Source organism: Maniola jurtina, chromosome 9 (assembly GCF_905333055.1).
Source record: "Maniola jurtina chromosome 9, ilManJurt1.1, whole genome shotgun sequence".
NCBI classification, from domain to species: Eukaryota; Metazoa; Arthropoda; class Insecta; order Lepidoptera; family Nymphalidae; genus Maniola; species Maniola jurtina.
In genome coordinates, this window is record NC_060037.1 from 699,042 (window position 1) to 723,654 (window position 24,613).

At 37.8% G+C, this 24,613-nt stretch overlaps 2 protein-coding genes and 1 non-coding gene across 5 annotated transcripts in view; 1 reads left to right on the plus strand and 2 right to left on the minus strand.

Annotated features, from left to right (window-relative positions):
• LOC123868503 (E3 ubiquitin-protein ligase znrf2) overlaps positions 1-16,185 on the minus strand; it is a 121,880-nt gene extending 105,695 nt beyond the window's left edge. The window contains exons 1-2 of one of the 2 annotated variants that reach the window (XM_045911044.1): positions 3,696-3,821; positions 3,150-3,224 (exon numbers count right to left, since the gene is read on the minus strand). In XM_045911044.1, the coding sequence (XP_045767000.1) occupies positions 3,150-3,224; positions 3,696-3,804 (184 nt within the window). In that variant the 5' untranslated portion in view covers positions 3,805-3,821. Of the gene's footprint in view, positions 1-3,149; positions 3,225-3,695; positions 3,822-15,611 lie in introns of those variants that run through there. The other variant, XM_045911043.1, reaches the window with a different exon arrangement.
• On the plus strand, positions 15,165-23,595 carry LOC123868501 (uncharacterized Golgi apparatus membrane protein-like protein CG5021). Of its 2 annotated transcripts, none has more exons than XM_045911042.1 (7): positions 15,165-15,175; positions 17,473-17,629; positions 19,259-19,323; positions 20,604-20,758; positions 21,235-21,314; positions 21,758-21,871; positions 23,051-23,595. In XM_045911042.1, the coding sequence occupies exons 2-7, from the start codon at positions 17,615-17,617 to the stop codon at positions 23,240-23,242; spliced, it is 621 nt and encodes a 206-aa protein (XP_045766998.1). In that variant the 5' UTR covers positions 15,165-15,175; positions 17,473-17,614; the 3' UTR covers positions 23,243-23,595. The 2 variants fall into 2 exon arrangements, with proteins under 2 accessions (XP_045766998.1, XP_045766997.1); XM_045911041.1 differs by having other exon boundaries at positions 19,244-19,323; positions 23,051-23,594.
• Positions 23,596-24,263: 668 nt separating this feature from the next.
• Trnai-uau lies at positions 24,264-24,357 on the minus strand. Its single transcript has 2 exons — positions 24,320-24,357; positions 24,264-24,299 (listed from the first exon to the last, which is right to left on the minus strand). It is a non-coding gene; the product is annotated as a tRNA-Ile (tRNA).
• Positions 24,358-24,613: the final 256 nt, after the last annotated feature.

The following is a 24,613-nucleotide window of genomic DNA, read 5'->3' on the forward strand; positions in this document are numbered from 1 at the left end:
ATAAAGGTTTCCTCACGATGTTTTCTTAACCGTTGAAGCAAGTGATAGAGATGCGTGCTCGGGATAGAGCCCCTGACTGAATAAAAGGCCAATGTTTTAACCACTGAGCTATCATGGATTTCTTAGGTAAGAACTTGTAGAAGGAAAATGCTGGCAAAAAGACTTTAGAATTATAAATCCAAAGGCATGGATGAGCAGGTCGTGCCCCAGTTTCCGTGTTGAAATATTGACTTGTTTGTGCGCCCCGTGGTCCTCTTACTGGCTGACACAAGTAACTACTCTAGTTGGATCTTGTAGCATCTTTTACCGGCAATTTTTAGGGTTCCATACCTCAAAAGAAAAAAAGGCATCCTTATATTATGTAACACAAGGCACCTAAGCCAATACCTTCTCCTGCTTTCGGGATATGCAGGTTCTTGTATACCCTGTATCATTTCGACCGTCTCCGATACATTGTGATCGCCTCTACTTCACATTTCCTCGTCAACACCTGTCAGATGCAGCAGCACTTTTCTTACTAGAATTAAAGTAGCATCCTCTGGGATACGATGTGTTGCGCTAGGTGGATGCTACGTTTATGCATTTTAGAGCGGGGCAAAAGCAAACTACCTATATATTTTGTTAATTAAAGTGCGTTTGTTCGTGAAAGAGCTCCTACGAAACGTTCGTTAGGAAACTTCGATGTAGCAAAATTAATTTGATCAAACAACATTAATTAACCCCCGACCCAAAAAGAGGGGTGTTATAAGTTTGACGTGTGTATCTGTGTGTCTGTGTATCTGTGTGTCTGTGTATCTGTGTATCTGTGTATCTGTCTGTGGCATCGTAGCGCCTAAACGAATGAACCGATTTTAATTTACTTTTTTTTGTTTGAAAGGTGGCTTGATCGAGAGTGTTCTTAGCTATAATCCAAAAAAATTGGTTCAGCCGTTTGAAAGTTATCAGCTATTTTCTAGTTTTCTTGTAGAAAAGAAGGTTAGATAACCCTTAGGTTCATAATATTCAAGTGTCAATTGACAAATGTCAAGCTGTCAAGATGGACGTTGCCTAGATATACATGATTATTTATTTGAAAATGATATGTCGGGGGTGTTGAAAATTTTTAATTTACACTTGTTTACGTAATATCATTAAAATGTCCAGATGTGAGATGACATTTAAATTCAATTAGTTTATAGCACAGCGCTGGGGGACATGTATTAAATTTTAATATACCCATAAACTATATAAGTATTACAAGTTACAACACGCGGCACTTATCGTTTTTGATGTTCACAATATTAAAATTAATTTAGTGTTCCGTGGAAGATCTCTACTCCGTCAATATCGTGTCTCTGTGGTCTACGTCACAGGCTGTAACGGATGTAACAAGCTTGTAATTGATTTATTGCGACTGTCGCAATCGTTTGTATTGGCTGAATTACATAAAATAATTCCTACCTACTCAATGGTTGGAGGCATCAAAATAATCTAAAGAAATATTACCGCAACAGGAAGCCAATCGAGCGGGACAAGGACAACGCTAAACGTAAGCAAAATCGGCAGGGGGGGGGAGTCGCTTCTTTACGTTGTAATGTTCATCATCATTATCACCCGATAGACATCCACTGCTGGACCACTTGGTGGGGGAGTTTTACGTTATAATACTTAGTAGGTAGGTATAATGTGATTCTAATGTATAGAGCTAAAATGTACCTAGTTATAGTTAGTGAGAAATATAAAACTTGTGTCGCCATCCGGACTTGCTCGTAGAGTATCCGGAGTCTGGGAATATAGAGAGGAAGCGCCGAGGGCGTGTTGGCATCCACCACAAAGAAATCAGCCTGTATGATCCGGAAGTTATGTGCATACTGCATACATATTTTATTCTTGTTAACATTTTCGCATAGAATAAAGACGAACAACCTTTTTTAACCCCCGACCCAAAAAGAGGGGTGTTATAAGTTTGACGTGTGTATCTGTGTATGTCTGTGGCATAATAGCTCCTAAACTAATGAACCGATTTTAATTTAGTTTTTTTTGTTTGAAAGGTGGCTTAAGCGAGAGTGATTTTAGCTTTAGTCCAAGAAAATCGGTTCAGCCGCTTGAAAGTTATCAGCTCTTTTCTAGTTACTGTAACCTTCACTTGTTGGGGGTGTTATAAATTTTTAATTTACACTTGTTTCGGTCTCTAGTGGAAAGTCACCCTTCAATAGTGACTTTCACATTGCATCTTAAGCTAAGGCTCATAACCTGATTAAGTTGACCTGAGTAAGATTAACCTGAGTAATGATTAATTACTAAACGAACTAGTTTATGCCCGCGACTTCATCCGCGTGGACTACACAAATTTCAACCCCCTATTTTACCCCCGTCGGGATTGAATTTTCAAAAAATCGCTATCTGCCTTGCATGCCTTTCAGCTCGATCCGTCCAGTGGTTTGTGCTGTGCGGCGATAGATCAGTCAGTCAGTCAGTCAGCTTTTCCTTTTATATAGGTAGATAATAATAATGGCTAAGAGCGCGAGTTAATTATTCGAACTTATCCAAAACATGCAATATTTCCTACATTACTAAACTTTGGCTTGCTTACATAAGGAACCAACTTTACCTAATAACTATCAAGCCACCTTTCAAACAAAAAAAAACTAAATTAAAATCGGTTCATTCGTTTAGGAGCTACGATGCCACAGACAGATACATAGATCCACACGTCAAACTTATAACACCCCTCTTTATGGGTCGGGTGTTAAAAACAATGAACTTTAGATCAAGGATTGGTCGCCGCTGCGCTTTGTTCAGATCAGAGTCGCCGTGTGCGGTTCCGACTCGCACTTGCTCAGTTGCTTCAATACCTAAAGGTTCAAAACGCCTCTTCGCTAAGTATCCACACGCATTTAACTAAACCCTTGTGTTTCTGTAGCCCTTGCTAAATTAACTAATTGCTTTCCGCGGTTAGCCGTAGTCTCAGGTGAATCCATTAAAACTTTAAAACTCCACCATAACCAAGCAAGGGAACTTTTAGTTACATACTACGAAAGAGTAAAGTAACTAACTATGTAGAAATAGAAATTTCTATAAAGAGCATGTTAAAAATATAGAAATTTATATTTAGCATAATATTACACACACAAACACACACACACACGCGCACACACACACACACAGACCTTGTGCAGTGCCGGCGTTTTCATACTTGGATTTGAGCTTAGCTGCTGTGGCACGAGCGTCGGACCTCACGGTATCTAAGGGGTGAGATTTTGGGAGCGATCAGTGAGGCGACTATTATTACTATTAGAGAGAGTTTGGTCTAAGGCACTATTGTTTAGAGGAAACTAGGACAGTTTTATTATCTTCATATAATTCATTATTTATCCATATTTTAAATGCAAAAGTGTGTTTATCTGTCTGTCTGTTAGCCTTTACGACCCATCCGTTCAACCGATTTTGATGAAAGGTACAGAGCTGGCTTGCATCCCGGGGAAGGACATAGGCTACTTTTTAATCCGGAAAATAGTTTCCACGGGATTTTAAAAACATAAAACCACGCGGACGAAGTCGCGCGCCTCATCAAGTCTTGACATATTCACCAATCGGCCATCAAAAAGTACACAATGATGACTATTTGTGATAATTGTAAGGGCTTTGTTTAACTTTGACTAAGACCTAAATTCTTAATATCGAATGGTTAAAAGTGATCGCTCCCAAAATCTCACCCTGTACGGTCGATGTACGTGAACTGAACGAAAGGGTGGTTGAAAAGGTAGAGGAGAACGATGACCCCAGACCCAAGCCGAGGGTGGTGCGATAGCGGCGGCGGTACATTGTCAACGTGTTGTCACGCCGGCGGTTCGCGAGTTACTGAGCTTTTCCTTGCGTAGGCGCGCCGAAAACCCGGAAAAGTGTCCGCCATATTTTATTTTTACTACGGGACTCGGGAAGCTAGTGCTCTAGACGAATTGACGCACGGATTCAGATAAAAAGTTTCATAATGTTTTCGATGCTGGGCGGAAATACTGTTTCCGATGTTATCAAGGTTGGAGAGAAAGCAAGTAGGCTAAGAAACTTGAGATTTTGCATGTACTCGTAGCTTTGCTCTGTAAGATAGACCTCCCTTGAATGATCACCTGGAATATGCTTCTCTGGCGCCAGCTTTCGCACAAAAGTACCAACCTACGTTCAACAGGTCAGAAAAAAAAGAACCTCCTCGTTTTTCGAAGTCGGTTAAAATTACGATTGCCTTACCAAAAAAATAAAACCGACTTCAAAAACCAAAAACACTAAAAAGTAGAAAATAATTTTTGTTTAGCTACACATGTAATGTACCTAGGTATGAAGTCGAGCGAGCATATTAAAACAAAATTAGAAATCCAAGAGTGAAGCTCGCCCGACTTCATACCTAGGTACATTACATGTGTAGCTAAACAAAAATTATTTTCTACTTTTTAGTGTTTTTGGTTTTTGAAGTCGGTTTTATTTTTCTTTTGAAAAATTTTTATTTCACAATTTTTAGTGGCCCCACTGTACTATAATATGCTATACCCAGTTAAAACCCTACTGTTTACTAAGCTATTACAGTGATCGCGAGCAATTTGCTCTTATCCATTGAGGAGTTCTGTTCTCCATCTCCGAAGATATTCATCAGATCTTCACCAAATTTATATGGGACCACCTGCACAGTATACCCTTTCAAACAAAAAAAAAATTTTCCAAATCGGTCCAGGGGTCTTTGAGTAATCGGGGAACATACATAAAAAATAAAAAAAAAAAAAGATCCCGACGAATTGAGAACCTCCTCCTTTTTTGGAAGTCGGTTAAAAACAAGCTGAAAAGGTACCCTATAGGTTTTCTTGACAGAACGACAGACAGACGAACAGACAGACAGACAACAAAGTGATCCTATAAGGGTACCTTTTTTCCTTTTGAGGTACGGATCCCTAAAAATAAGGTCATACAGCTGCCATATTGAATTTTTCAAAAATTTATAGCCATTTATGGATTCCAACGCTACCCTATACATCCAAATCTTAAGTTATGGTGAAATAAAGAAACTCACATACATACATGGATCCTGAAATCATTACACTCCTTTTTTCGGTTGTCGTGCAAAAAATATGTAGACTAGATTCGTGGTCGTATAACTACCCAAATACTGACAACATTTTATTGGTGGAGCACAATTAAATCAATACTGTCAGCGTTGGCAAAAGGCCGACTGGGACAGGCTGAACATTGTGTAACAATCGTATTTGACACCTACTTGCTTTACTCAAAAGAGCTTTAGCAAATAGGGTGACTTTTGCCAATGATCTCTCTGACGTAATGATAATGGCGCGATTACATTAGGTTAAACCGAATTGATTCATCGAATTGGGTGTTCTAACGTTTAAACTGTCGTGAGTGATTTCCATTGTAAGTATCAGGGGGCACGTCAGTGCCCCCGCCAAGACGAGCCAAACGGCGGCCGGGGCGCTACGTAGTACCTTTTTCTCGAAGTGTTTCGCCGTATTTTCGACCCGTCATAACTTCGGTCTGGATGGCGCTAGAAAGCTGAAATTTTCAGTATAAGGTGTCCTCAGCAAATGTACCAAATATACTAAGTATCAAATATCTAGCTTTTATGGTTACAGATTTATTGATACCTAAAATACGCCGTTTTCGTCCCTCACTGATGATCATCACTATTCATAGTCTGTAATTCTAGGGTACTTCCAGAAGTCCTAGAAGGCTGAAATTTGGTATGTAGACTAGAAATTGCGTACAAACTACAGGAAAATTAAGAAATTGGCAATGCCCCCCTTCTACGCCTCTTATGAGAAAAGCAAATCTGTAAATTCTATCGCTAGAATGCTGATATTTTCAGGATAAGATGTCCTTGGCAGATTTATTAAACGCATTGAGTATCAATTGTCTAGCTTTTATAGTTTCAGATTTATTGACAGTCAAAACTTCTAGTCTGTAATTCTAGGGTACTTCCAGAAGTCCTAGAAGGCTGAAATTTTGTATGTAGACTAGAAATTGCATACAAACTACAGGAAAATTAAGAAATTGGCAATGCCCCCCCTCTACGACTCTTATGGGAAAAGCAAATCTGTAAATTCTGTCGGTAGAATGCTGATATTTTCAGGATAAGATGTCCTTGGGAAATTGATTAAACGCATTGAGTATCAATTGTCTAGCTTTTATAGTTTCAGATTTATTGACAGTCAAAACTTCTAGTCTGTAATTCTAGGGTACTTCCAGAAGTCCTAGAAGGCTGAAATTTGGTATGTAGACTAGAAATTGCATACAAACTACAGGAAAATTAAGAAATTGGCAATGCCCCCCCTCTACGACTCTTATGGGAAAAGCAAATCTGTAAATTCTGTCGGTAGAATGCTGATATTTTCAGGATAAGATGTCCTTGGCAGATTCATTAAACGTACTGAGTATCAATTGTCTAGCTTTTATAGTTTCAGATTTATCGACATTCAAAACCTCTAGTCACAAATTCTAGGGTACTTTCTGAAGTCCTAGAAGACTGAAATTTGGCATTAAGTAGGTATTTCAAGAATTATGAACAACAGATAAATTAAGAAATCGGGTCCCCCTTCATCCCCTCGTATATGAGATGCATATCTGTAAAATCTGTTGCTCGAATACTAAAGTTTACAGGATAAGATGTCCGTGGCAGATTTATCAAACGTACCAAGTATCTCTGTGTTTCCTGAAGTCCTAAAAGACTGAAATTTGGTATATCTGCTTCAAAATTGAGTTGCAAGATTCCACCCGAACAAATATACTTACATACGAGTACATTGCAAGTTGAATAAAAGCTTTTAAAAAAAGAGGTAACGATAGAGAGTGGGCCATGAAAATGATGTACCTACAAGAAATAGATCCAAAAAAAATTTAGGGCACCTGCCAAAAAGAAATGAAATCCCACCAAAAACATTTCATGTAAAAAGTTAGCCAAGACTCACAAGTTCATAATGTTTTCACTGTTAAAAAGTTATGAGATCTCTAGTAGAGCCAAGCCCCTAGCTGAGCTTAGATTTGTGCTGGCCATGGGAACTATCCCAAGTCCAAAGTAATATAGCTCTTAAATGTTCTTGACTATATCACATTTATAACAATAAATAACAAATCACTCTACTTACAAGCTCTGATTTTACAAACCCTATATCTTGGTAAAAAAAGTACGGCTTGGCCGTTTAATGTTCGTAAAACTATTACATGACATAACATATTAAACGTTAAAAGTTATTAAACGGCCAAGCCGTCTTTTTTTTACCAAGATGTAGGGTTTGTAGAATCAGAGCTTGTAAGTAGAGTGATTTGTTATTTATTGTTATAAATGTGATATAGTCAAGAACATTTAAGAGCTATATTACTTTGGACTTGGGATAGGTCCCATGGCCAGCACAAATCTAAGCTCAGCTAGGGGCTTGGCTCTACTAGAGATCTCATAACTTTTTAACAGTGAAAACATTATGAACTTGTGAGTCTTGGCTAACTTTTTACATGAAATGTTTTTGGTGGGATAGGTTGTTACGGCTATTCTCACGGTTATAGGGATGGGTTCGAAACTAATCGGCCTCACATCGACTAAATCCGTGAGTATATAGCCGCACCAACCTAATTAGAATTGGGTGTTTACATTTCAGTCGGTCACCTAATACGGCGACCGTATTCGTTTAAGTTGTCGATTTACCGGATTCGGCGACCACATTCAGCCGAACTGTGAACACTCGTGTTGAAGGCAGCATCATGGACCGACATATTATTGTTGTATTACGACAACAAGGTACTTTTACTGTGTGCGAATGGTAAAAATAACAAGTGTAAATTAAAAATTTATAACACCCCCGACAAAGTATCTGAGTTTTCCAAAACATCATTTTCAAATAAATAATTATGTATCAAGGCAACGTCCATCTTGACAGCTTGACATTTGTCAATTGACATAATATTATGAACCTAACGCTTATCTAACCTTCTTTTCTAAAAGAAAACTAAAAAAGAGCTGATAACTCTTAAACGGCTGAACCAATTTTTTTAGATTATAGCTAAGAACACTCTCGATCAAGCCACCTTTCAAACAAAAAAACTAAATTAAAATCGGTTCATTCGTTTAGGCGCTACGATGCCACAAACAGATACACAGATACACAGGTACACACGTCAAACTTATAACACCCCTCTTTTTGGGTCGGGGGTTAAAAACCATGTACAAGTTGTGATACCCTAGTGGTTAGAACGTCCGCCTCCTAATCGGAGGTCGGGGGTTCGATCCCGGGCACGCACCACTAACTTTTCAGTTGTGTGCGTTTTAAGCAATTAAATATCACTTGCTTTGACGGTGAAGGAGAACATCGTGAGGAAACCTGTATGCCTGAGAGTTCTCCATGTTTTCGAAGGTGTGTGAAGTCTGCCAATCCGCATTGGGCCATCGTGGCAGACTATGGCCCAAACCCTTCTCATTCTGAGAGGAGACCCGAACTCAGTAGTGGGGCGGAAATGGGTTGTTCATGATGATGTAAAAATGGTCTGCGATCGAATACGGCTAACCGAAAACCCGTTTACACTAGCCGATGACCGATTACGGGCTGTGGTCGAATACGGCTAAACGAATACTCGTTTACGCCAATCGGTGACTGAGCAGCAACCGAATCGGTCAAAACGACCACATGTAAATGAGCCCTAAGACTACTTTCTTCGGAAGTTGCACCTCGGCAGAGTGAACTAGAGTGAGGAAACTCTAGTATGATCCTAAATCGACCTCTGTCAAATCCTTCAGGTTCAAAATGTTGAATTCCTAAAATGTTGAGTTCTCATTATTAGGCTAGGGGTGACGTGAAATCAAAGATATCTAGTCTTTTCATAGCCTACCTAGCGTCAAGTGTAGGTAACATTTGACGCCTGTTGTGTTGTCGTGTCAATGGAGCTGGAGCCTTGTTATGAAATTGCAAAATTATTTTTATTTGTTGGTTTGTCCTTCAATCACGTCGCAAACAACGTGATTTTTAGCATGGGTATGGTTCAAGTTTTGAACCCATACCCGTGCAAAAAATTGAACTTCAAAACCTGGGGAGTGACACAGGCTACTTTTTATCCTGTAAAATCAAGGAGCTTCCACTGAATTTTTAAAAACTACTTATATGCACATACTTAAACGGAGTTGTAGGTTTAGTTAAGTAGAAGTAAATAGTTAGTTATATTAAGTAAGTATTATTAGGACAATAATGTGATGACACAATGATAACAGAATGTAAACCAAGGTAAATAATGTGTAGTTTCTAGTCAGTAACTGTATGAGGTTATCTTGTCTTGTCTGTGATGGCACCATTCTATATGAGTTACATGACAGATGAAATAGTGAAAACAAAATCATCATAAAATACATAATATAAATTACTGTGACAGCCTAGAGAAAGATCTAGAAATGACTCGTACACAACGACTAGCTTATTATTTTGACAATTTAATGATAACAGAGGTCCACTACAGACTGGACACCAGGATCTCTACTTATACAATAGAAGAGGAAGATAAAACTGATTAAGTGCGAAGCGGGCCTCGCTCTTTAACCGACTTCCAAAAAAGGAGGAGGTTCTCAATTCGTCGGGATCTTTTTTTTTTTTTTTTTTTTTTTTATATTTTTTATGTATGTTCCCCGATTACTCAAAGACCCCTGGACCGATTTGGAAATTTTTTTTTTGTTTGAAAGGATATACTGTGCAGGTGGTCCCATATAAATTTGGTGAAGATCTGATGAATATCTTCGGAGATGAAGAACAGAACTCCTCAACGGATAGGAGCAAATTGCTCGCGATCAGTGTAATAGCTTAGTAAACAGTAGGGTTTTAACTGGGCACAGCATATTATAGTACAGTGGGGCCACTAAAAATTGTGAAATAAAAAATTTTCAAAAGAAAAATAAAACCGACTTCAAAAACGACAACACTAAAAAGTAAAAAATAACTTTTGTTTAGCTAGTAGCTACACGTGTAATGCACCTAGGTATGAAGTCGGGCGAGCTTCACTCTTGGATTTCTAATTTTGTTTTAATATGCTCGCTCGACTTCATACCTAGGTGCATTACACGTGTAGCTACTAGCTAAACAAAAGTTATTTTTTACTTTTTAGTGTTGTCGTTTTTGAAGTCGGTTTTATTTTTCTTTTGAAAATTTTTTATTTAGGGTTCCGTTTATCTGAGGTCGGGGGTTTGATCCCGGCAGTTCTCTATAATGTTCTCAAAGGTGTGTGAAGTCTGCCAATCCCCAATTGACCAGCTCACTCTGACAGGAGACCAGTGCTCTGTAGTGAGCCGGCGATGGGTTGGTCACGATGAAGCAGAATACTGTTCATTATTTCCAAACTACGTTTGATAGCCTGTTAGATTTCATATACTCTAATAATTACTTACTAGCATGATAAGTAAATTGAGTTTAATTAGAATGGAACTAAGGTATTAATTGCTTCAATTGATTTAGTTAAAAACTGTAAATATATGTATACACAGTTTGTTTTCTGTCTAATTATAACTCTCACAAAATTATTGTTACTTAGGTATCTGAATGTTAATGAGAATCTAATAGGATTATAAGCACAACAATCTTTAATTTGACACACCTTTACCTTCCAAACTAGTTTTATGCTAACTCATTGAAGCGCAGAAAGTTTTAAATAATTTTTAAACTAGCTGTGCCCGCAACTTCGTTCGCGTGGAATAGTGACTTTTCGGGCAGCATATACTCTGTACGTTAAAAATGTTCGCCGTGATTCTTTAAATTGACATAACTTTTTTATTTATGAACCGATTGACATGAAATAAACACTAAATGTTAAGTGAAGCTTACTACAATATATTAGTGAAAACCGTATTTAAATCGAATAAGCCGTTTCTGATATTAGCGTGCACAAACACACAGACAAACAGACAAAAAAATATTAATTACAATTTCGGGTTCGGCATTGATATAATAACAACCCCTGCTACTTTTTTTTAATATATTTCCATTGTACAGACACCACTTTTCTACAATTTTATTTTTATTATATGTATAGATAACAAGTGTAAATTAAAAATTTATAACACCCCCGACGATCCAAACTATTTCAGTTTTCCAAAACATCATTTTCAAATAAATAATTATGTATTTAGGCAACGTCCATCTTGACAGCTTGACATTTGTCAATTGACATAATATTATGAACCTAACGGTTATCTAACCTTATTTTCTACAAGAAAACTAGAAAAGAGCTGATAACTCTTAAACGGCTGAACCATTTTTTTTAGATTATAGCTAAGGACACTCTCGATCAAGCCACCTTTCAAACAAAAAAAACTAAATTAAAATCGGTTCATACGTTTAGGCGCTATGATGCCACAGACAGATACACAGATACACAGATACACAGATACACAGACACACAGATACACAGATACACACGTCAAACTTATAACACCCCTCTTTTTGGGTCGGGGGTTAAAAACCATGTACAAGTTGTGATACCCTAGTGGTTAGAACGTCCGCCTCCTAATCGGAGGTCGGGGGTTCGATCCCGGGCACGCACCACTAACTTTTCAGTTGTGTGCGTTTTAAGCAATTAAATATCACTTGCTTTGACGGTGAAGGAAAACATCGTGAGGAAACCTGCATGCCTGAGAGTTCTCCATGTTTTCGAAGGTGTGTGAAGTCTGCCAATTCGCATTGGGCCAGCGTGGCAGACTATGGTCTAAAGTCTAACCTCTTCTCATTCTGAGAGGAGACCCGAATTCAGTAGTGGGGCGGAAATGGGTTGTTCATGATGATGTACAAATGGTCTGTGATCGAATACGGCTAACCGAAAACCCGTTTACACTAGCCGATGACCGATTACGGGCTGTGGTCGAATACGAGCAGCAACCGAATCGGTCAAAACGACCTCATGTGAATGAGCCCTAAGACTACTTTCCTCGGAAGTTGCACCTCGGCAGAGTGAACTAGAGTGAGGAAACTCTAGTATGATCCTAAATCGACCTCTGTCAAATCTTTCAGGTTCAAAATGTTGAATTCCTAAAATGTTGAGTTCTCATTATTAGGCTAGGGGTGACGTGAAATCAAAGATATCTAGTCATTTCATAGCCTACCTAGCGTCAAGTGTAGGTAACATTTGACGCCTGTTTGTGTTGTCGTGTCAATGGAGCTGGAGCCTTGTTATGAAATTGCAAAATTATTTTTATTTGTTGGTTTGTCCTTCAATCACGTCGCAAACAACGTGATTTTTAGCATGGGTATGGTTCAAGTTTTGAACCCATACCCGTGCAAAAAATTGAACTTCAAAACCTGGGGAGCGACACAGGCTACTTTTTATCCTGGAAAATCAAGGAGCTTCCACTGAATTTTTAAAAACTACTTATATGCACATACTTAAACGGAGTTGTAGGTTTAGTTAAGTAGAAGTAAATAGTTAGTTATATTAAGTAAGTATTATTAGGACAATAATGTGATGACACAATGATAACAGAATGTAAACCAAGGTAAATAATGTGTAGTTTCTAGTCAGTAACTGTATGAGGTTATCTTGTCTTGTCTGTGATGGCACCATTCTATATGAGTTACATGACAGATGAAATAGTGAAAACAAAATCATCATAAAATACATAATATAAATTACTGTGACAGCCTAGAGAAAGATCTAGAAATGACTCGTACACAACGACTAGCTTATTATTTTGACAATTTAATGATAACAGAGGTCCACTACAGACTGGACACCAGGATCTCTACTTATACAATAGAAGAGGAAGATAAAACTGATTAAGTGCGAGGCGGGCCTCGCTCTTTAACCGACTTCCAAAAAAGGAGGAGGTTCTCAATTCGTCGGGATCTTTTTTTTTTTTTTTTTTTTATATTTTTTATGTATGTTCCCCGATTACTCAAAGACCCCTGGACCGATTTGGAAATTTTTTTTTTTGTTTGAAAGGATATACTGTGCAGGTGGTCCCATATAAATTTGGTGAAGATCTGATGAATATCTTCGGAGATGAAGAACAGAACTCCTCAACGGATAGGAGCAAATTGCTCGCGATCAGTGTAATAGCTTAGTAAACAGTAGGGTTTTAACTGGGCACAGCATATTATAGTACAGTGGGGCCACTAAAAATTGTGAAATAAAAAATTTTCAAAAGAAAAATAAAACCGACTTCAAAAACGACAACACTAAAAAGTAAAAAATAACTTTTGTTTAGCTAGTAGCTACACGTGTAATGCACCTAGGTATGAAGTCGGGCGAGCTTCACTCTTGGATTTCTAATTTTGTTTTAATATGCTCGCTCGACTTCATACCTAGGTGCATTACACGTGTAGCTACTAGCTAAACAAAAGTTATTTTTTACTTTTTAGTGTTGTCGTTTTTGAAGTCGGTTTTATTTTTCTTTTGAAAATTTTTTATTTAGGGTTCCGTTTATCTGAGGTCGGGGGTTTGATCCCGGCAGTTCTCTATAATGTTCTCAAAGGTGTGTGAAGTCTGCCAATCCCCAATTGACCAGCTCACTCTGACAGGAGACCAGTGCTCTGTAGTGAGCCGGCGATGGGTTGGTCACGATGAAGCAGAATACTGTTCATTATTTCCAAACTACGTTTGATAGCCTGTTAGATTTCATATACTCTAATAATTACTTACTAGCATGATAAGTAAATTGAGTTTAATTAGAATGGAACTAAGGTATTAATTGCTTCAATTGATTTAGTTAAAAACTGTAAATATATGTATACACAGTTTGTTTTCTGTCTAATTATAACTCTCACAAAATTATTGTTACTTAGGTATCTGAATGTTAATGAGAATCTAATAGGATTATAAGCACAACAATCTTTAATTTGACACACCTTTACCTTCCAAACTAGTTTTATGCTAACTCATTGAAGCGCAGAAAGTTTTAAATAATTTTTAAACTAGCTGTGCCCGCAACTTCGTTCGCGTGGAATAGTGACTTTTCGGACAGCATATACTCTGTACGTTAAAAATGTTCGCCGTGATTCTTTAAATTGACATAACTTTTTTATTTATGAACCGATTGACATGAAATAAACACTAAATGTTAAGTGAAGCTTACTACAATATATTAGTGAAAACCGTATTTAAATCGAATAAGCCGTTTCTGATATTAGCGTGCACAAACACACAGACAAACAGACAAAAAAAATATTAATTACAATTTCGGGTTCGGCATTGATATAATAACAACCCCTGCTACTTTTTTTTAATATATTTCCATTGTACAGACACCACTTTTCTACAATTTTATTTTTATTATATGTATAGATAACAAGTGTAAATTAAAAATTTATAACACCCCCGACGATCCAAACTATTTCAGTTTTCCAAAACATCATTTTCAAATAAATAATTATGTATTTAGGCAACGTCCATCTTGACAGCTTGACATTTGTCAATTGACATAATATTATGAACCTAACGGTTATCTAACCTTATTTTCTACAAGAAAACTAGAAAAGAGCTGATAACTCTTAAACGGCTGAACCATTTTTTTTAGATTATAGCTAAGGACACTCTCGATCAAGCCACCTTTCAAACAAAAAAAACTAAATTAAAATCGGTTCATACGTTTAGGCGCTATGATGCCACAGACAGATACACAGATACACAGATACACAGATACACAGACACACAGATACACAGATACACACGTCAAACTTATAACACCCCTCTTTTTGGGTCGGGGGTTAAAAATACTATCAAAAGGCATGGAACAGGCAGGATTCGAACCATGCATTTCTTATTTTTTAAAGCATAAAATAAATATTTCTAAATTTCCTTATAGTGTAGGTAAATCTATCTACTAATAAAGAGGAAGCTATGTAAATGCCATAAAAAGTCATAGGCAGCATTACATTATCAATTGACAACATATTGACAGTAAATCCATACTAATATTATAAATGCGAAAGTGTGTCTGTCTGTCTGTCTGCTACGTTTTCACGGCCCAACCACTGAACCGATTTTAATGAAATTTGGTAAAGACTTGGGATACATCCCGGGGAAGGACATAGGCTACTTTTTATCCCGGAAAATTGAAGAGTTCCTACGGGAATAAGAAAAAACCGAAATCCACGCGGGTGAAGCCGCGGGCATCCTCTAGTGTAGTTATAAAAGTGTAAACATTAGTAAATTTATCATAAGTTAATCATGTAAGTTACTTATGGGAGTAAAACTTACAGGTGTATCTGCGACCATAGATCTTATGTTTTCAAGAACTATTCTGCTTAATAACAGTTATTGTACAGGATATAACCTTAGTCTCTTACAATTCTAACTTAAAACTAACTTAGCCAGTCTGGATTCAAATAGCCAAGAAGTATTTCTGATAATCCCTTTCAACATGTGACCATGTTATAGTCAGAAAAATCTTTTACGGAAAAGCTCATCTTTAACCCATCAGTTTAAGCTGTACATAAATATGTCAATCAGAAAATTTAACCTTTTGAACATGGTAATAGAAAGAAAATGTATATTTTAACTAACTGAACAAGTTTGACATATTAACAAACTTAAGTCCCTGAAGTGAATAAGTGTAAGATGTACATCTTACACTGTATCTGCAGTCAAGGGCGAAGTTGTCAAATAATTATGACAAAAGTTACCGTTTAAAGACCAGATATGTGACGGTAGCGAGTGGGCTGCGTACACCCGTCCGAGCGCCAGAGACGTGCCCGCTACCGGTCCAGTGTCCTCGTTAGAGCTGGAGTCCGTGTCTGGACTGGCCGCCGCGGATGCCTCGTAGCTCTGCGAGTTCGGCGGGATGGCGATGGCTTCGTGGGACGCGTGTAAATCCGGCACGGACGACAACGATCTCGCGCGCTGCCTATCATTCGACACTTGTATCCCCGGTATAGCCCTGAGCAAGCTGAACCCGGCCCCCGACACCACGTCCGAACTAGAGCTCGTCGAGAATGTCCTGGCCCGCGGACTCTGCTCTCCGTTCGCGGTGCTAGCCTTTGCGCCCATGGCTACGTTACGCAAACCAGCACCTGTCACCGAAATCCAAGATCACGAGCACAAAAACACGACACCAGCAACACCGGGAGACATCGTACGAGAAACGGGACGATTACGAAAAAAACAATAGCACAACAAAGTGGAAAACGTCGCGAATCGCTATTGTAAACAGCGTTGCATGTGCCTACTTCCTGCAAAATTTTGACAGTTCTCATCTGTAGCGTGAAATCGATTTGGTCGATACATCGATTCCAAGAGGTGAACAGCAACGATTCATGTGCCAAGGTCGAAGGAAAATAAGAAAGCAATAAAAGCATAAAATTTACTTTCATTTTTCATTGTATTTGAGAAGAATACCATCAATCTATACTTCAGTACTAATATTATGGGAAAATGTGTCTGTTTGTCTGCTAGCTTTTCACGGTCCATCTGTTTCAGAATTTTGACGAAATTTAATCCTGTATCCAGGATACTTTTAATGCTGAAAAATAAAAAGTTTCCAGAGAATTACTTAGAACCTAAACCCACGTGGACGATGTAAGTAGTTAGTAGATAGGTACCTAACTAGCTGCTTGCGGTACAGCATGAGGAAGAGGATTTGGAAAATGGAGAATTGGTACAAAGTTTATACTCGATGGTTTCAACAATAATTTATCTATTTACAGTAAATAAGTAAAAAGAACTATAATCCTGCCGTAGCAGAGTTTTTGTCTATCAATCAGATTTTTGAGAGATAACGTCATTTTGTACTTAGTTATCTGATGATCTGATTAGTCTGCTGAACACATCTCTAACCAATGCATCACTGGAGACTGGAGACGGACATTTGACAGGGTCACTGAAACGATTTTCAAATAGAGTATCAGACTTCATACAAATTCATTCATCACGAGTGAAAAATCGATATTGAAACCTTATAAAATGAATCGATTGAAATCGATAAAGTCCATAGATATTATAGAGCGCAGATCATACAAAACGGAAAACAAACTACGTAAAATTATTAAGTATCTAGTACACAAAGATAGGTCCATGATCTAGTAGTTTACAGAGTTTACATAACTGGAGCTTTTGTTCGCAACGATTCAAATAAACCATAGAACTTAAACTCTTTGTAGATTTTTTAATCTGTAGCACCATAAATAAAATAAGGAATGTCAAAAATGACAGGTGGACTTCGTCTGTGGTGGCATTTAGTGGCGCGCAGACTTTTTGGAGTGTGTTTTTGTCTGTGGTTTTTGTTAGAAGTGGCCGGTTTTTGTGTTCTGGTGGTGGAACTGACTGGGAAGCGCTTTAAAGGGGCGCCGCGCGTATGTCGGCGGGCGCCGGCACAGACGAAGTCCATACTTATACATATAGTTTCCCTAACTTGTAAATAACTACAAACTTGACATTGGCTAATCAGTGTAAAGCCAGACGAGAGAAAAAAAAATGACAGCTTAGAATTGACAGTTAAAATTTGACTTTGACTGACGTTTCTTTCGTTTATTTACGTGGAGCGTGGAGTGTGTGTGGTTGAATTGTTGATCGAATTTTTAAAATAATTGGCTTCATTTATCAAGAATCTTTGAATTTTAGTGTGCTTATTATCTTAGTCTTGTCAGCAATCAAGTTGCAGCACAGAACAATACAAATTAGTTAGTCAAAAATGAATTCAGCGACTGTAAGTAAAACATCAAAACACTCATGAACATGATTAATTTTGTATTTCAATAAAGTATTGATAATAATCCTAATATATTGCCTAATCTAATTGATGTTACAAATTGGAAACACACAGTGTTTATAGTAAATTTCATAGATAGATATTGTTGTATAGATAAATTATTAGGTACATATCATTTAGACAACAATTTTCATACATAATACTATAAACAACACTATAATATTGAACATCTTTAAGTTAATAAAGCTTGATAAAAATAAACTCATTCATTAGGTATCATTTTGTTATTGACTACTCATGTACTGCTGTTTTGATTTGCACCTTTTTATTAGTAACATTTATACTCTGATAGAATATATCCACAGAATTCTTAATAAGGGTGTGTTTCAGTAACTTATATCATTTTAACTCATCACCAACCACTGAGCACTGATTTCCTCAGAATGAGAAAAATGTGAATTGGCAGAGATCAGAAAACATTATGGAGAACTCTCAGGCATGCAATTTCCTGATGTTTTTCTTTGCTGTTAAAGCAAGTGATCTTTAATAGCTTAAATTGGTTATAACTCTGAAAAGAGGTGTCTGTCAGGGATTGAACCTCCTGATTAGGAGGCCGAACTCTTAACCATTATCACCACTTTAATAAAGAATCTATACTAATGTTATAATCAGAGTAAGTGGTGGTGATTAAGCCATCAACCTCCTAGTTTGGGGTCTAGGGTTTGATCCACACACACCTAACACACACCTCCACACACACCTAAGTTTCACTTGTTTTAACAGTGAAGGATAACATCGTGATTGCACCTGCATGCCTTAAAGTTCTCAAAGGAGGATGAAGTCTGTCAATATGCACTTGGCTGGCCCTTCTCATTCTGAGAGGAGAAGTGTAGTGAGCCGGTCATAATATGTTGATTTGATAATGATGAACACAATCTATACTAATAAATAAAATTGGAGTGTCTGTCTGTAATTTCGAAATAACTACCTCATATTAAGCTCATATGGTTATTTGAACGATACCAACACTGAATCACACGTTTATAAAATTTTTGTCTGTCTGTCTGTCTGTCAGACAGTGTTTGAAAAGGCTAATCTTTGGAACGGCTGAACCGATTTTGACGGGATTTTTACAAACAAGTAGAGGATTGACCAGGGTGTAACATAGGTTACTTTTTTAACCGACTTTCAAAAAGGGAGTTGTGTTTTTCTACCTATGTACACCGAAATCTCCGAGATTTCTGAACCGATTTGCGTCGTTTCTTTTTTAATCGATAGAGGAACTTTGCGACATTGTTTTATAAAAAATTTGGATTCCAACTCCTCAATCCTGATTAATAAATGATAGAACATATTATTATCACCTCTAGTATTCTAAGATGAAGGTAACACGCTAATATACAAGTAACTGTTTGTTTTTAAAGCATACAAATGGCATTTTTCCTCTGTGAGACGATGATTTCCCATTACTTTGAAACAAATGGTTTTAAGCTTATTTCATGGTTTAAACTTACTTTGAAACAAACACCTATTTTGAATCCTGTGGCTAGACCTGTAGGTTGGTTTTGCTTTGCACGGCTTGAGCTCATGTAGATGTAACGGGCATTACAGCCAGTCGTGCCGCAGGTGCCGCTGCTGGACGACGACACCATCGCCTTCGGTGAAGAGGACAATGCCAACAAGCAGTTCGTGTAACTATTGCATCTGTTATTTAACTAATATTCTACTTACCTGTGTGATTATTATCATCATGCTAAAATCAAAACTTAAAAGACTTAAAGGACGCTATGCTAAAATAAAAACCGGCCAAATGCGAGTCAGACTCGCACACTGAGGGTTCCATACCTGGATATTTTTTCCGACATATCCGATAAATCGAAAACTAGTATGCATAAAAATAAATAAAAGTCTGTTTTAGAATATACAGGTAAAGTTCTTTCATATGATACCCCACTTGGTATAGTTATCTTACTTTGAAAATTGAAACACATTTAAAAAAAAAAATCGGTGATGTAACTACAAATTCACAGTTTTCGGATTTATTCTTTTACTTGTGCTATTAGACCTACCTATCTGCCAAATTTCATGATTCCAGGTCAACGGGAAGTACCCTATAGGTTTTCTTGACAGACATGAGGGACGGACGGACAGACAGACAGCAAAGTGATCTTATAAAGGTTCAGTTTTTCCTTTTGAGGTAAGGAACCCTAACAAGATAAAAAGACAAAACACAAAGAAAGAAACACATGTAACTATGATGACAAATGACAGTGCAATAGAATGCTACCATGGACACTGATGATGAAACTCATGATGAAACTGGGAGGTGGCGAGAGGAACTTCTCAACATAACTCCATTGTGTTTGTTCTTATTGGATTTATCTCGACATATTTTACTTGGTAGGAGTACATGGCTTCAATAAAAGCTTGTTTTTAACCCCCAACCCAAAAAGAGGGGTGTTATAAGTTTGACGTGTGTATCTGTGTATCTGTCTGTGGCATCGTAGCGCCTAAACGAATGAACCGATTTTAATTTACTTTTTTTTGTTTGAAAGGTGGCTTGATCAAGAGTGTTTTTAGCTATAATCCAAAAAAATTGGTTCAGCCGTTTAAGAGACTAGTTTTCTTGTAGAAAAGAAGGTTAGATAACCGTTAGGTTCATAATATTATGTCAATAGACAAATGTCAAGCTGTCAAGATGGACGTTGCCTAAATACATAATTATTTATTTGAAAATGATGTTTTGGAAAACTCAGATACTTTGGATCGTAGGCGCGGAATAGTCCAAGAAAATCGGCCGTTTGAAAGTTATCAGGTCTTTTCTAGTTACTGACCTTCACTTGTCGGGGGTGTTATAAATTTTTAATTTACACTTGTTAAAAAGGTTTTTATTTGAGAATATTATTAGACCAACTTTAGTTTATAAGTTGTGTACAGCCAAATTACCAACAGTATTTGTTTGTGTTTCCAGGCATCCATACATAGTGTTCTTCCACCTAATATTCCGAGGTGCTGCCATAGTGGTGTACATTCTCTGTGGTTGGTTCTCAGACTCCTTCATCGCTAGCTTCGTTTTGGTGGTGCTCCTTCTGTCTGCAGACTTCTGGACTGTTAAAAATATCAGTGGTAAGCCAAGTTAGAGTAAATTATAGTCTGCACCAAACAAATAGTCGTCCCTGAACTTAACCGCAAGACGAGTCGCAATAGTATTTGCAGGCGTCAGTGGGACGCAACAGACATAGAACCAAACTACGTTTGTGTGAAGCGAGTGACTGAAAGACATTCGTTAAGGAGATACCAGGCTTATTGCCGGTCGATTGCGATAAAATGACAACTGCACAAATTTATTTTTACTGCTATTTTGTGAACTAGTCTGTTTGATTCTAACTGACGATATGTCAAATATTAGGCTATAGGTGAAATCAAAGAGAAATAGGCGTTTCATAGACTACTTAGCGTCAAATGTAGGTAACATTTGACGCCTGCCAGTGACGTCGAAGTCTCGACGCGACGTTCTGTTACAAGTTCCCATACTGTCGTGAACTGTGTTTTCGTGCTATGGCCTTTACATTGTGAAAGAGATCCTTGTATAATAATTTCAGGCAGACTTCTGGTCGGGCTGCGGTGGTGGAACTACGTAGACGACGATGGAAAATCACACTGGGTCTTTGAATCCAAACAGGTAATTAGTAGTGTTGTAGTTTATATATTCACTAAAAACCGGCCAAGGGCGAGTTGGACTCGCACACGAGGAGTTCCGTACCATCGTACAAGAAATACCACTTTGTAATTTTTACCTTTAGACTTTTAGAATCGCACCGCCTTTCTGTATTTGTAATTCCAGAATATTAGTACTTAATCCGCGAATGAAATTCCGCGAATTTGCACTACTTATTCTGATCGCTGCTTAATTAAGGTTCCATACCCGAAGAGTCCCAACAGGATCCTATTACTAAGACTCCGCTGTCCGTCCGTCTGTCTGTCTGTCCGTCTGTATCCGTGAATTGTACCTAATAGATAGTGTTGAATTTTTTTTTCACAGAATGTGTATTTGTATTTCCGCTATAATAAAAAATAATAAGAATTTCAAAATGGCCGCCATGAAAAAATTTGTGTTATTTTCAGAGTCGCATCAACCGCAACGAGAGTCGCTTGTTCTGGATGGGGCTCATCCTGTGTCCCATGATCTGGTCGGGCTTCTTCATCATTTGTCTGTTTGGACTCAAGTTCAAGTGGATGGTGAGTGGTCACCAACTTGCCTGTGCAGACGGACAATATTTGGACTTTAAGCTGACTGCAAAATTGCAGTTGAAATGCAATTCTAGTGCAGTTTCTAAGGTTCTGTATCTCCAGAGAAAAGAGGAACCCTAACAGGATCACTTTGATGTCTATCTGTCTGTCATGTCTGTCAAGGGAATAGGGTATCTATAGGGTACTTCCCGTTAACCTAGCATTATGAAAGGCAGGTAGCAATATGTCTTATAGCACAAGCAAACGGATAAAACTTTAAAACCGTGAATTTGTGGTTACATCACAAAAAAAAAATGTTCACGAACAAGTAACTAGTATACTTAATCACATCATAGATGGCGCTGTCTGTAATTAACTTGTATTGCTGCAAATAAATGTGTTATAATATCTTGTCCGTCTATCGTGTCTGTCAAGAAAACCTATAGGAACCTAGAATCATGAAATTTGGCAGGAGTAAAGGAAAATTCCGAAAACCGTGAATTTGTGGTTACATCACGAAAAAAATTAAAATGTGTTCATGAAAAAATAATTTAGTATTCTCAATTTTCAAAGCAAGATAACTATACCAAGTGGGGTATCATGTGAAAGGCCTTTACCTGTACATTCTAAACCATATTTTTAACCCCCCACCCAAAAAGAGGGGTGTTATAAGTTTGACGTGTGTATCTGTGTATCTGTCATCTGTCTGTGGCATCGTAGCTCCTAAACTAATGAACCGATTTTAATTTCGTTTTTTTTTGTTTGAAAGGTGGCTTGAGATCGATTGTGGTGAGCTCGAGAGTGTTATTAGCTATATCCAAGAAAATCGGTTCAGCCGTTTGAAAGTTATCAGCTCTTTTCTAGTTCTTACTGTAACCTTCACTTGTTGGGGGGTGTTATAAATTTTTAATTTACACTTGTTATTTATTTTTATGCATAGTCGTTTTTGATTTATCGTGCAAAATGTCGGAAAAAATACCCGAGTACGGAACCCTCGGCGCGCGAGTCTGAGGTTGAGATTTATAGAGCGCACTGTGACTTTGCTTATATTTAAGACACTGTTAAAACGAGACAGCGCTATACTGCTGACATAAAACCGTCTCGTTTTAACTGAACCACGCACTATAGGTCTCAGCCGGACTCGCACTTGGCCGGTTTTTAAATAGATTTTTTGTTTTTGTTTACCAGCTATTGGTGCTCATAGCGTTGACGCTAACCGGCGCGAATCTATACGGCTACGTGAAGTGCAAGTTCGGCGCCAAACAGAACCTCCAGTCGGCGACCACGGAGTTTGTGAAGAAGCAGCTGCTCCAGAACGCGTCCTCCTTCATGTTCGCGCAGCCCACGCCGCCCAGCGCTGGGAACGCGGGCGTGGTATAGGTGCACTAAGATATTATATATGGCGCAGCGAAATGGCATAAGCCGGGAGTTAACCAACTCCCTTAGTGATATGGCCAACGCCCGGGAGATGTTAAAACGACTGCGGCCGGGCACATGAATATTTATGTTCTAATCAATGTAATCTAAAGTTTGGTTAGGTTAGAAGATTCATGTGCCCGGCCTAAATATTATCTTAACACTATTAGATGATATCAGTAGATTTGTTTATTGAAATAGTCTAATTGAGTTGTTATTTTAACATATCCCGGGCGTTAGCCATATCACTAAGAGAGTTACTATGAGGTCTCACAGTAAGCTCGAACGCATAGTGTAGGTTCCACCAATCAGATCATTGTAAATTGACGTGATACAGTCATCTGATTGGTGGAACGGACACTGTGCATTCGAGCGCACTATGAGACCCCATAGTAACGTTTGTGAATACGGGTGTTAGCTAACTAACGGCTTATGCCATTTCGCTGCGACATATAGATGTACTAGGATATTGTAATAATATTGTTTAATTTAGGTTAAATTATTATGAAAATAAATGATATCATTAACATCAGCAGTTTCTTATTGTATTGTTTAATTAAAATACCCTGTTTAGGGTTTCATACCTGGAGCCCCTGGAAGGTGGTAACGGGGCCTTATGACTAAGCCGTCCGTCCGTCTGTCTGTCAGCGGGCTGTAACTCGTGAACCGTAACAGCTAGATTTGAAATTCTTGCAGAATATATATTTCTATGTCGCTCAACATGACTGCCATGGAAATTAAAAATTGTTATTTCTTGTACGATGGTACGGAACCCTTCGTGTGCGCGTCCAACTCGCACTTGACCGATTTTTCTTGAAAGTCTATTTCAATGAAAGAATTTTTGAAATCGGATGAGTAACTTAGGTTACTTCTTGCATTCAAATTACCTCTTTACAAAATTACTGTAGAAAAGCATAAAATTATTGTTAAAATTACATAAAGTTGGAAAAAAGTTTAATAAGTAATATTGCATTGTCAAAAACTATGCTCCAGGTGAGGCTCGAACTCACAACCCCGGCATACCTCACACGAACACTGTCTTATAAGTACCGTGCGCTAACCAATTGCGCCACTGGAGCTATGTGAGCGACGTCCAAATTACAGTACCAGTTTTGCTTGCTATTTTTAGTCAAAAGTGCATTACTTTTCTCAAAATGTCAAACCATAGAGTACCAACTGAAACTTGAAATGCATTTTAGAAATAAGTAATTCAAAACTTGATTTGTTAGAAGTGAAAGTAGGTATTTTTTGCTACTTTATTAAATGTCAGTTAAAGATTCTCTGAAATTCAATTAATTATAATTAAATAATGCGTAAAAGTAAACCATAGAGGTG

Coding starts and splice junctions, on each gene's coding strand:
- LOC123868501 (XM_045911041.1), top strand. Junction 21,315..21,757: donor GGGTCTTTGAATCCAAACAG/GTAATTAGTAGT, acceptor TGTTATTTTCAG/AGTCGCATCAACCGCAACGA. Junction 21,872..23,050: donor GACTCAAGTTCAAGTGGATG/GTGAGTGGTCAC, acceptor TTTGTTTACCAG/CTATTGGTGCTCATAGCGTT.